At 30.5% G+C, this 14,382-nt stretch overlaps 1 protein-coding gene across 1 annotated transcript; it reads left to right on the forward strand.

Moving 5' to 3' along the window:
* The first annotated feature begins 1,637 nt into the window (after positions 1 to 1,637).
* On the forward strand, positions 1,638 to 13,107 carry LOC110783845 (protein NRT1/ PTR FAMILY 4.3). The gene is made up of 5 exons (XM_021988234.2): positions 1,638 to 2,028; positions 3,016 to 3,233; positions 6,861 to 7,301; positions 10,464 to 10,603; positions 11,925 to 13,107. Exons 1-5 carry the CDS (start codon positions 1,875 to 1,877, stop codon positions 12,829 to 12,831), a joined length of 1,860 nt encoding a protein of 619 aa, XP_021843926.2. The 5' UTR covers positions 1,638 to 1,874; the 3' UTR covers positions 12,832 to 13,107.
* Positions 13,108 to 14,382: the final 1,275 nt, after the last annotated feature.

Here is a 14,382-nt window from a genome sequence, read left to right on the forward strand (position 1 = left end):
ACTCAAAACAATTTATACACTAACATATGACTCTCTGTGATTTGAAATCTCCTTTATATTTTTTAATTTGATTATTATGATGAAATTAAACGAAAAGATTCAAATGTTGGTAATTCCCAAATAACCTTTTGTTCATTACAAGGACAAAAAATTAAAGTTTGCATCCAGCCAAGTATGTCATTGGTAATTACCACATATTGAAAAAATGAAAAAAAAAACTTGAAAATGAATAAACGGTGAGCTGAATGAATAAAAAAATTAAATTGTTTTTGATTAAAAATAAATATTTTAGAAAGAAACACCCATGGAAACACCTCTAGGAATCAAATGAAATGTAACGATTAAGAGCATATAGTTAAAGATTTAAGCTTCACTTTTAAACATATTTAAAACTGAACTTTTATATATCCTTCAAAGCTCATAGTTTATTCCAAAAATATTTATGAAATATATATAAAACTTGTACTAGGAACAACTATCACAATACTGTTCGAGTTTGTGAAATATATATAAAATGTATTAAACAATGTCCAACTTTAATAATGGACATAGCCAAAAAACGTTAAAACTTACCAAAATCAATTTTTTACCTCCTTTATTTATTTATTACATTAAGCATTTTAATTTAAATTAGCTTTTAAAATGAAGATTATGAGAGCACCAATATCAATCAAGATCATAAGAATACCAATATCAATGAAGATTATAAGAATACCAAAATTTCAAAAAATAACAACGCTTCACATAATAATGATAAGTAATAAGATACTAATTTAAATTAAGTTGAATTTAAGCATCAAATACAAGTATCAAACTATCAATGAAGATTATAAAAACACCAAAACTTCAAAAAGTTAAGTGTTAAAAAAAAGCTAGCATATCTTGTAGATAACAGGTTTCGAACCTTGTACCTCTCCCATCAATCATATTGCATTTTATCACTCCTCCATCACCTAACTTGTGTAACTATTTAGAAAAGATATATTTAACTCTAGAAATTTCTCTCTCCTCAACTTCGCGCCCACCCACGACGTCGCTTCTTCGATCTCGTTCTCAGTCTCTCACCCCGTTCTCTTCCCCGACCAGTCGACCACCCAGACACCAGCCGCCGCCCCTACTCTCTCACCCTTTTCCGGCCACCCAAAGCGTCGCCCCTCCTCTCTCACCCTTTTCCGGCCACCCAAAGCGCCGCCCCTCCTCTCTCCATGTTTCCCTTTCCCGATCTCCCCTCACCACCCTCCCTCCCCTCTACTCCTCAACTTCCGGCCTTCCTCTTCCCTCTCTCCTATTCCCGGGATCTCCGACCACCGAATGTCGGCGGTTCTAGAGGTGGTGGGCAGGGGTCGGCGGAGGGGCTCGAAGTTATATTTGTTTAACACATTTGATTATCTAAAAATAATTAATTACAAAGCTAATTAGGTATAATTAGTAAGCAAATAAATTTTCAATCTTTTTCAGAAAATAATTTTCACATTTTAAAAATACATTTTACTATTTAACAAAATTAAAGAAAGAACAGAAAAAAAGTAAAAAAAATAGGAAAAGGGACCACAAAATGAGCCAATAAAAATCTGCCACATGGATTATTATGGTGATACCCATTAGACTTGTCCATCTATAAATAATGGACCAACCCAGAAGGCCACAAACACTCTGTCCTTCACACAAACCTCTCTCTCCTAACTTTTCAGTGATTCTCAAACATTAAGACAAATTAACACTCAAACCCACACACCTGTTTTCTTCATGTGCTCTCTCTTTCTTCCCTAACTAACTCCTGTTCATTACTCTTAATCACTTATTTAAACCCTTGATTTTCAAATTTGTCTCTCTAATTATTAAGTTAATTACTCCGTAGTTAGCTAGAGAGAAAAATGGATGTAGAAAGGGGAAAAGCAATGCAAAAGAATAATACTAATAATAATAATGGAGAGTCAGATGAAATGAGTACAACTACCGTTGATTGGAGAGGCAGACCTTCCAATCCCAGTAAACATGGTGGGATGCGCGCAGCCGCTTTCGTTCTCGGTACTTGTTTTTATCTCTTTCCATCCATGAATAATTTTCCTATTAAATTTGGATACTCATATTAACGAACATAGTAGGGTTGAGGGTGAACTATATACTACTCCGTATTATTACTACGCAAGTACGGAGTAGTTTTGTTTACTTCTTATATACGTATACTATTGTGTCTCTTCTCAAAATATGTCCATTCATTTTTGTAAATGCAATCATTCATAAATTTTACTACTACTTTAATTAACCCCCATTTTTATTATTCCAAATATTACAAAAACGCTACCTTTTTAGATTTTGTCAGACTTTTATACTAGTACTCCTACAATACTATTGTATGTATATATGTTGTACGGGAATCCATTTTAGCAATTCCCATGAAACGAGAGTCAAGAATTGACTCAGTGGTTAGAGGAGACGTGATATACGAAATATTTATATACTCCCTCCGTCCTATAATAATCGCACCGCTTTCATTTTCGGGTCGTCCCTTAATACTTGTACCGCTTTTATAAATGAAAATTTTTACTAATATTATATTATTTCTCACACTTACCTACTAACCTACCTACACCCCTACAAAAAACATTTAAAAATTCACACTCCTCACTCCCCACCCCTTACACATTTCCCACTAACTATATTAAAAAAAAAATACCCAACTATCAACTAACATCCATTAAATTAATAAGTCAATTCAAGTGACTTAAAAACTCCGCAGCGGTCAAACTGGTGCGAATATTAAGGGACGGAGGGAGTATTAGCTATGTAGTTATATTGGCTTGTTTTATGATTTTTTGTAGATGGAATGTGAGTCTCATATCTTTCCTATTATATAACCAATTTGAGCAAGTTAACGTCCACAGATAATTAGCCTTGTATAAGAAGTTTATGAAAATGGATGCCACCATTGTTATTTATTGTTTTCCTATAAATTCACAAAAATAAAAAGAAAACTCAAAAAGAGTAACGGTGTTGATGGGTATGGTATTGCAGGGGTACAAGGATTTGAGATAATGGCAATAGCAGCTGTTGGGAACAATTTGATAACGTACGTGATAAATGAGATGCACTTCCCTCTTTCAAAGGCAGCCAATATAGTTACCAATTTTATTGGTACCATTTTCCTTCTCGCTCTCTTTGGTGGTTACCTATCCGATTCTTATCTTGGAAGCTTTTGGACCATGCTCATCTTTGGCTTCGTTGAACTTTCTGTATGTCCCCTCTGCCTTTTTCCATTTTCATTTTCATTTTCATTTTCATTTTTATACTTAATTCTTTTTTATATAAATCCCCTTGATTTGGATGAACTAGCTATGATTACGCTAAACTTTCACTAATCGCTTCCATAAATCATAATTCATAAATATATAAATGTAAGTGGGTTTTGTTAATAGATGCCACTTTGCCAAAATGCGCCTTGAACTACCCTTCTCTCTTTCTCACGGGCGTGGTCCCGTTTCTCCCTAATATTGCTCTTTGCTCACAACTAAATGTTGCACTATCATTACCAGTTTTACCTTTTTAAGTCCCTCACGTCACCTATGTTAAAAACCTTATTTTATCCTCATTTGACTTTTTTTTTCTTAGTCACCCTATTCCGAATAATAATTCTATTTATTTTCTTTTTACAATTTTCAATTTTTGTACCAAACTATTTGTGGTCTTTGATATACGAAGTAGTATTGTACGGAATACCCTCGTAAAAATGATTTATAGAGAAGTTACAAATTCCAGTAGAATCAAATAGTAAAATATTTTTTTTTATTGTTACAAGAATCAATCGTGTATCCAAGAAAATTTATTTTTGGTGCGATTAAGCTGTAAGACAATACAAATTACAATTCAAAGAAGAGTTTTCGAAGTTGTAATTTATTATACGTATACCCTCAATTTTATGTTTTTAACCAATAGTTCGGGACATTATTGATTCCCCTGCAAGACTGCACCCAAGATATGAGAACATATTCAAAAGATGTGTCCTAATATTGTCATGTTTATAGAAATGGTACTATATATACGCTATAATAATTTTCTTATGCAAAATTCATTAGGTTAAGTGATGAGTACTAATACGGAGTACTATTATAACAATTGTTTTTAAAAATTAGAATAAAAATTGTATTATTTAAATTTTCATTATCTTAAATTAGAATAAAAACTAGATTTTAGTCTGTGCGAAACACGAATTCTATTAAATTGTTAAATAAAAATCATATTACAGCCGCTTTTTATTTTGGATAGAGTTGTATAAATTAATAACTACTCCGTAGTTTTAAGCCGGTGCGATGCGCGGATTTGTATTTAGTATTTTGTACCAGTATATGTGTTAAACATTTATAGAAAATCAATTTATCTACTTCTAAGTCCATTTAATTAAATAATTTAAGTATTTGTTTAATTATGTTTCTATTGTAGATCTTATTATTATGATGTATATATACAAGTGGCACCTAATTATTTATTTACACCGAACTTGATTTTTTTAATTTAAAATAATTTAGAATCTTATTTTTCATTGCCCGAAACCATTAGGTTTCCTACGTAGCTCTCTAATATTGGATTAGTTTTTTTTTTTTATTTGGATTGAATTTTATTTTAGACTAGTATTTGATTTTGTTTTGAATTTTTATTTTAGATTTAATTTTATGGAGTTGTATATATTATTAATTAATTAATTAAAATATCTACGTGACACCTAATTATTTATCTACGTGGCACTAGCTCTGTCTTTATAATTCAAAAATAATTTAGAAATCTTATTTTTTATTGGCCAAAATCATTAGATTTCCTATGTGACGCTCTAATAATTCATCAAATGCTCCTTTATTTTTATATATACTAGACTTTCGCCCGTGCAATGCACGAATTCTATTAAATGGTTAAGTTAAAATAAAACTCATACATATACCAACTGCTATATATTTTATATATTAGATTAGATTAGGTTTTGATTTTGGATTGAATTTCATTTTAGATTTATTGTTTAATTATTAGAATTTTTGATTTTGGATTGAATTTCATTTTAGATTTATTTTTTAATTATTCGAGTGTTTGATTTTGCACGAAGTTGTATATGCGTAATATTAGTAATTAAATAATAAAAATATGTATGTGGCACTTGACTTTTTTAATTTAAAAATAATTTCGAAATCTTATTTTTCATTGGCCGAAACCATTAGATTTTTTACGTGGCGATCTAATATTGGATTAGTGTTTGATTTTGGATTGAATTGAATTTTTATTTTAGATTAGTGTTTGATTTTGGATGAATTTTATTTTGGGTTTATTTTAATTATTAGAGTGTTTGATTTTGGATGGAGTTGTATTTATATTAGTAACTAGATTTTAGCCCGTGCGATGCACAGATTCTATTAAATTGTTGAGTTAAAATAAAACTCACATATATACTACGGAGTAATTGCTATATTTTATATATTATATTAGATTATTTTTTTATTTTGGATCAAATTTCATTTTAGATTGATTTTTTAATTATTAGAGTGTTTGACTTCGGATGAAATCGTATATGCGTAATATTAGTAATTAATTTATAAAAATATATGCGTGGCACCTTATTTTTTTTTAATCTACGTAGCACTCGACTTTTTTATTCAAAAATAATTTTGAAATCTTTTTTTTCATTGGCCGAAACCATTGGATTTTCTACGTGGTGCTCTAATATTGGATTAGTGTTTGATTTTGGATTGAATTTGTTTTAGATTATTGTTTAATTTTGGATGAATTTTATTTTTTAGATTGGTATTTTTTTGATGAATTTTATTTTAGATTTATTTTTTAATTATTAGAGTGTTTGATTTTGTATGGAGTTGTATTTATTAATCATTAATTAATTAAAACATCTACGTGGAACCTAATTAATTATCTACATGACACTCGATTTTTTTAATTCAAAAATAAATTAGAAATCTTATTTTTCATTGGCCGAAACCAATAGTAATCTTGGGTGGTGCTCTATTATATATATAATATATATTAGATTAATTAATTAATTAAAATATCTATGTGGCACATCATTAATTATCTTTGTGTAACTCATTTTTGTTATTTCAAAAATAAATTAGAAATCTTATTTTTCATTGGCCGAATCAATTAGATTTCCTACGTGATGATCTAATAATTCAGCAAATGTATCTCCTTTAAATGATATATATTTATATATAAAATTAGATTGTATCATTTAAAGTTCCATTATCTTATATTGTTACACCGTAGACATATTTTAGACAAAGTTGCCCCCACTTATTATCCTGCTCCTTGTCAAACAAAAGTGATTGTAAATGTAAAAGATAATGTACCTAAAAAGTTATTGTCAATATGAAAGATAATGTACCTAAAAAGTTATTGTCAATATGAAAGATAATGTACCTAAAAAGTTATACAACCGTACTCAAATATATGTAGGCTTTTTCCCAACGATACAAGATGACTTCGAATCCCATATATGGAGATTATTATTGATTTATTTTTTCGTTGTTACGGAGTAATTTTTACTTTAAAATGCTAGACACTTCTGAAATGTGTAAGGTGTAAAATTGTTCTTTGAACTGTGGAGTAATTTTTAATATAAAAATAAAATATTTGTATATGAGTTTTGTTAATTAAAGGGCAATAATAAAAAAGCAAATTTGGGAATACATGGAAAAATCAGTCATCAACGGATGTAATTAATGTTTAACTAATATAATATTTTTATTGACCATTGCGTGCATGTAAAAGTAGTTTGATGTACGCAGTCCTAATTAATGGTTGTATACTTGTGTATGTATATGTATGGATGGATTTATGATAATTAAAATGATGGCATGCATAAAAAACAGGGGTTCATACTGCTATCAGTACAAGCTCATGTAGCACAGCTAAAGCCAGCATTGTGCAACATGGTAGCACAAGAAAGCAATGGAAAAGTTTGTGAAGAAGCAAAGGGAATAGAAGCTTTGATATTCTTTATGGCACTATACTTGGTTGCACTAGGAAGTGGGTGCGTAAAGCCAAACATGATTGCTCATGGAGGCGATCAGTTCAACTCAAAGCAATCTAAGAAACTGTCGACCTACTTCAATGCCGCCTACTTTGCTTTTTCTGTTGGTGAGCTCGTCGCCTTAACGGTTCTTGTTTGGGTCCAGACTCATTCCGGTATGGATATCGGATTTGGTATCTCCGCAATTGTTATGGCTATGGGCTTAATATGCTTGGTTTCTGGCACTCTTGTTTACAAAAACAAAAGACCGCGTGGAAGCATTTTTACTCCTATTTCTCAGGTACTAATAATCTATCTTTAAATTATTCACTTTCATACTCCCCCGTGCGCTCTCAAACTTATAGTCATGTTTGATTAAAAATACCAGTTTTATAAAAAGTACAATATTTTGTAAGAGAAAGAGGGAAAGTGGAATATATTGTATAGGAAAGTGGAAAAAATATATTGTAGGGGAAAGTGTAAAAGTGAAATACTCCCTACATTGTAGGGAAAAGTGACAAAGTGTATGAAAAAATGGAAAAATGGAATAGAGTTATAAACTGTATGAGAAATTAAGAAAAGTAATGTCCAAATAATGAAACAAGATTATAAGTTTGGGAAGCCCGAAATAGAAAACATGATTATAAATTTATAACTTCCTATGTTTATTCATTATTTCTTACATCCACCCACCTTTTTTTCACTCCTTTAGAGCAACAATAGTGGTAGGCTCTTATGTGCCTCTTAACGAATAAGAGTTTGTAAGAGAAAATTCTAAAATAAGAGCTAGACCTAACAAATAAGAGCTAGTGTCAAGTCAACATTTTTTGCATGAAAATAAAATTAAAAAAAAAAAGATTAAAAGAGAATAAGAGCTAGTGTTAAGAGTTGTGCATTTCCAAAAAAATTTGGGAGGGAGCTCTTATTTGGAGTTGGAGCGTATGTGGCATAGGAAAGAGACTAAAAGTCTCCCTTATTGATGCTCTTACTTAATTTATCCATATTTTATTACACCCATCCACATTTTTCACTCTTTTACACACTCTCTGTTCGACTTAATTTTTATGAAAATAATAACTATAAAAAACATGATGAAACGGAGGTAGTATAATATTACATACCAAACCTTAGAATATATAATATTTACTCATATCCCTCCATCCTTTTTCTTTGCCTTATTTTTTGTTTTGCTTTATTTCCAAAAAATTGTCCCATTAGAAAAAAAACAAATATCATGACCATAACTTTATTCGCACATAAAATACATTTTATATCTATCTTAATTCCACTCAAACCAATTTTTTTTATATGGCACATAATATTTCAAACTTGTCATTCTAGTGGATCAGGACCATGAAGATGAAAAACATATCGTGTGGCAAAGATAGGAAGAGAATATTTGTAAAGATGTGGACACAAAACATCATTTTTCACCTTTATATCACATCATTTTATTTGAATGAAAATTGTTTTGACCTTCGACATGATTTCGCTTTTCCAATATACTTATCTAGTGCGACAAAGATAAATATTCAATATTTTTACATTTTATTAGTTTGACCAGACAGGGTTATCAAAATCGTGATTCTACTTTGAATTGGAAAAAATTCTTAGAATCAAATCCTAAAATTAAATCGTAAAATCGTAAGATTCTACGAACAAGTATAATCAAGATTTTATGATCAAATTTTATTTAAAGTGCTTACTCCGTATATTATAGGGAAAAACATAATAACTGAAATATATAATTGTTTAATAGTTATATAAACAATAATTAACAATAATTTTTTATTAATAACTTTCTCAACATGATTTAAATTTATGATATTTTCCTTAGTCGAAAAAAAGTATAGAATCGTGTAAAATCGGAAATCGAATCGGAATATATATTTGAATCGTAGAATCATAAGATTTTACGATTTGAATCACGATTATAATAACCATGTGTACATAATTAGAAACTAAATAATCGAGGTCTTGGTCAAGTCACATGTTTGAGTTGTTTTGTCACGTGGCTTATTCGGGTGAAAAATACGTATAAACAATTTAGAAATTACGGAGTAATTAATGTATACGGATCAAATGCGTACTTACATCGATATCTAGGTCTAACGAATTGAAATCGTAACCTTTTGATTGACTATATTAGTGATGATCGATATTAAAAATTAAAAATATACTTACTACTTCCTCCATTTTTTTATAATTGCACCGTTTTCCTTTTTCGGAAGTTGCATATTAATTGCACCATTTCCTTTTTTGGTAAGTTTATCCACATAAAATGACATTTCTATCCTTATCATCATTTGTTAAATCACATTTGTACTTAGATCACATGGGTATATTTGTCATTTATCACCTTTTAACCCCATTTTTAAATCTTGTGTCCAATCCAAATGGTGCAATAATAAAAAAAATGAAGGAAGTATATTATAGTTGTTGGTCAAAAAGGTGAAAAGACGGGATTGCTTAGAAATCTTGATTAATTATTAAAACCCATGAACACATATAGATACCTTTTTAGGGTATATAATTAAGAAGTAAAGTAAGCAGGTATATTCCATTACAATTGCATCAAAATAATTATACGTAATAGTAGTGATTATTTAAACAATTATTCCGTAACAGTTAGTATTATATACGAGGCTATATTACACCTACTAATTAAATTAAAAGATACAGTTTTCTAAGTCAAATAAAAAAATTCAAGTTGTATTTTATTTAATTACTTCACATTTTTGTCCGGAGTCTAAGAGATTGCCAAGTTGTAACCTGTTTTTTTTTTCTTTTTTCCCAGTAGTGTTTAATTATAGACGATGTGCGTCAGCCACATTTTATATAAGTATTGTAATTTTGTATTGTTTTGTATATATACACGAATACAAAACATTTGTACATAATATTAGGAACAATACATATCAATATTATTGACATTAACCGAGTAGTATGGATATTTCTTAGAAAGGACACCAAAAGTCAAACTTCATGTGTTCCCTAGAATGGAGAAGAGATGAACTAGAAAAAGTTTGAAAATGAATCCTTAGATCCATACTTAGGCAGGGTTAGGGAAGCTTGTTGGCATTGCAACTTATAATTTAATGCTTCCTCAACTTTCATTTCAAGAATTAGGTGCAGCTAGTCTCTTATCAGACCGTTTTGTAATTACTAACTGTTAGACTGTACTTATTACCCCGTAGTACGCAAAGTAGCCTGATATCATGATTCTAATATGGTCTTTTATAATAATTTGCAAAAATAGTTGTTATACTCTAAAAATCTCTTATCATTAAAAAAAAATACGAAAAAGAGTTCAATATACATTTAAATATTGAAGTATATATATTTATATTATTAGTAAATTTAAAAGACAAGTTTTTGCAAACATACACAATATATATGCGATTATATATATATATAATATATTGTATATCCTTGCCTAAGTCGTCCGTCCATCCTCTAACAGGTATTGGTGGCCGCATTTTTAAAGAGGAACAAAGTTTGTCCATCAGATGTGAAGGTGCTTCATGGGAACTCTAATTCCAACAACCTTCACTATACTAGTTACAATGCATCTGACAGTTTGATACATACCGAAAGATTCAGGTAATCCAATTAATCCAATCCACTAAGAAAATAATCACATCTTTTGTTAAGTCAAAACTTGCTACCCATTGCTTTTTTTTTTAATTTGTTTTAATTATTCATCCACTTTAAAAAATAATGATTACTATTATACTACAAAGTCATAAGAGATGAGTCTTAGGAAGTGCATGCTACAGTTATGGGTGTTAATGGGGGCCTATTCAATATTCACACTGTAATGTCTCGCCTCTGAAATCATCACCACTATCACATAAAGTTGTATGCATCATGTTAATCTCAACTTATAAAATACCAACTGTAGTACGGAGTACTACGTATTATATATGGACTACGAAAGTATGCATCTACGTACACCTGTATTGCTATATGTAGAAATAGCATCATAATTTGATTACTCCCTCCGTCCCGGATTACTCGCGTTGTTTATATAAATGTCAACATATATTTATTAATATTATACTTATCCATGGATCCACCTATATCCATATCCTTAAAAAAAAAAAAGTGAATTATTTTCCATTACCTTTAAAAAGTTGCATTTTCCACTATCTATATTAAAAAAAAATACCCTATCATCACTTACTATCTAATTAAATAATAAGTTACTTACATTGCATTAAATTCCGTGGCGGTCAAACCTGTTTGAGTATTCTGGAACGACGGAGGGAGTACTTTTTATAGATAAAGCTAGTGATCATTATATCACCTAATTCCTCCTTTTATTTTTACTCGCAAATTAGTCACTTTTACACATGTTAATACACAACTTTATTCATTAATATTATTAATTCGTTTTAAGCGAAAATTACAATAAATTGATATTTTCAAAATTAACATTGAGTCAAATCTAACAAAAATCCAGATAAATATATTTAAAATCACCAGTAATATAAAAAGTCGAGAATTAAAAAAAGCAGAAAGAAGTAGTCCGTATATTTTAGTGCCGGGGATTGGGGTTTTTTAAAAGTCAAAAGACATTTATCACTATTTCTCTTAAAAAATATGATTTGTATATTTGTATTAATTTGTTGTGGGGTGTACCTTTTGTATCAAGGCAACAAACTTTTTAAGAACATTCTATGAGACCTCAGTGGCTACTAATAGAAATTAAAAAGGCACCTAAACTTGTCTCCTTCCATTATGTGATTACATGATATCACTTTGATATACTACATGTGTTAGGGATAAAAAGAGTAGTCCGTAATTAGTTTTAGGATGAAACATGTATATATTACGTTAGTGGATTTGTTTATGATTGATGTTAAGTAGTTGGTATTATATTTAGCATTATTTAAAAGAAATAGAAATGTGAAATTGTCAGGTTTTTGGACAAAGCATGCATCAAAGTAGAAGAAGGATCAAGTTACAAAAGAGAAGGAGGATGGAGATTATGCAGTGTAACTCAAGTAGAACAAGTGAAAATATTAATATCAGTACTACCAATCTTTGCTTGCACCATAGTATTTAACACAATATTAGCTCAACTACAAACCTTTTCAGTCCAACAAGGAAGTCAAATGAACACAAAAATAACAAAATCATTCAGCATTCCACCCGCTTCTCTTCAAGCAATCCCTTACATTCTCCTCCTTTTCCTTGTCCCTATCTACGATAAATTCTTTGTCCCATTTGCCCGGAAATTCACTGGACATGATTCTGGTCTCTCCCCTCTCCAACGCATAGGGACTGGCCTCTTCATTTCCACCTTTTCCATGGTCTCAGCTGCCCTTATGGAGAAACATAGAAGAGAAACTGCGGTAAACCACCAAAAACTCCTCTCTATCTTTTACATAACACCACAGTTCCTCATCTTTGGTTTATCAGAGATGTTAACAGCAGTAGGCCTTATCGAGTTCTTCTATAAGCAATCCTTAAAAGGAATGCAATCTTTTCTTACTGCCATGACTTATTGCTCTTACTCCTTTGGCTTCTACTTCAGCTCTGTCTTGGTTACCCTTATAAATAAGGTCACCTCTTCTTCTAACAAAGGATGGTTGACTGATAATGACCTAAACAAAGACAAGTTGGATTTCTTCTATTGGTTTTTGGCTGCTCTTAGCTTCCTCAACTTCCTCAATTACCTCTTTTGGGCACATTGCTTTTCTTATAATCCTTCTGTTTTGGCCACCTCTCAGCAACATGTTTCTCCTCACGATTTCAACTCTTCCCAGATTAACGAGGACTATAATAATAATAATAATGTTGCTCCCCTTACTTATAAATCTTAATTAACTTAACTAGCTAGATTAAGTACATTTTATAATGTCATAATATATTTTCTTACTAATTAATTACTAGCTTATTTTTATATACTATATGTATGTAGTTTTATTACTAGTACGTTTACTAAGATTGAAGTCATGTACGGAGTAATAGGAATGATAAAACCATTGTAACTCCATTTTAATTATCTATATTTTTCTATCTTAATTTGTAATGCTGGAAATAATTAACATGCACATGGTTTACTCTCTTCCCATTCCATATCATTTTCCTTCTACTAATGTGAGTTTGTTATTTTAAACGTACACTAGAACAAGATGTGTTATATATATTCACTCTACATTCATTTATTGAACTTATTAAAATTCACTTAATTTGAAATTATCTTAGTTACAATTAAATTGTACTTCAGTGATCTTTAATTATGAATTGATGTATGAACTTGTTAGCTATGAAATAAATGAAAATAAAGTGAACACATGACATATTGTAAATTGCAAAATATAATTAATAATAAACTAAAGAAAATGGTTTGGAGCTACAATTAATGTTGTTAATTAATAAGATGAACAAAGTTGAATAAAAATAAATATAATTTATTTTCACATAAATAAAGAGATGACAATTAAGTAAAAGTTGAGTAAAACTGAAACTAGAATCTATCTCTAGAGAAGTCGAAATAAAGCTCATTGCATTTGTGATGGCTTTGTGAGCCATGTAGTGGGTCTGATTTACCCGCTCAAAATCGACCTTGTAAACCCTAAGTGTGACATCAATTATCAACGCCTATTTTAATACACCATCCGTCCCTTAATACTCGTTCCAGTTGGATCGATACAGAGTTTTATGTAATTTATTAGGTGGTAGCTAATAATGGAGTATTTTTTTTTAATATAGTTATTGGAAAATATGTCAAATAGAGGGGCTGAGGTGGAATTATTTTAATTTTAAATGTTTTTTTTGTAGGAAGTAAGAATATATGTGTGTCCATGTTAAGTGAAACAAATGATATAATATTATAAAAATATATCATTTATAGAAACGAGACGAGTATTAATGAACGACTTTATTAGGTGTTTCGGTGTTGAAACAATGAGCTTCAGATTGAAGGCCCTTGTGTAGATGAGAAGATCTCGCTTGTTGGATTGTGTATATCCCGAATAAACCTGCACAATAACAAAGTCACTAGCCTCGGGGGTGTTTCCGAGGATAGCCCCTCCAATGCCTAAGTAAGTTCTTTGTTCGCATTCTAGAGAGAGTTCTCTAGAGTTACAAGTGTTCAGGCAGATAAATTAGACGTACCTTGATTTGTGAGCCTTGACGGCTTATTTATAGTGTTTGAGTAGTAAATACTGTTTAGGGCATTTATTGCCAAATGGGCCTTGGGCCATTTGGATAAGGTTTAGAGCCATTTGCTGGTTGGAGCTTAAGTCATGTTTTTAGCCAATGGGCTTTTGGGGACTAGGCCCAATTGGACACCCAAACAACATACCCCCTAGACCCGTTTCATTTGAGGTTAAATGGACGGGTATTTGTATGCACATGGGCGGTATCCT

This window comes from Spinacia oleracea, chromosome 3 (assembly GCF_020520425.1).
Source record: "Spinacia oleracea cultivar Varoflay chromosome 3, BTI_SOV_V1, whole genome shotgun sequence".
Lineage (NCBI taxonomy): Eukaryota > Viridiplantae > Streptophyta > Magnoliopsida > Caryophyllales > Amaranthaceae > Spinacia > Spinacia oleracea.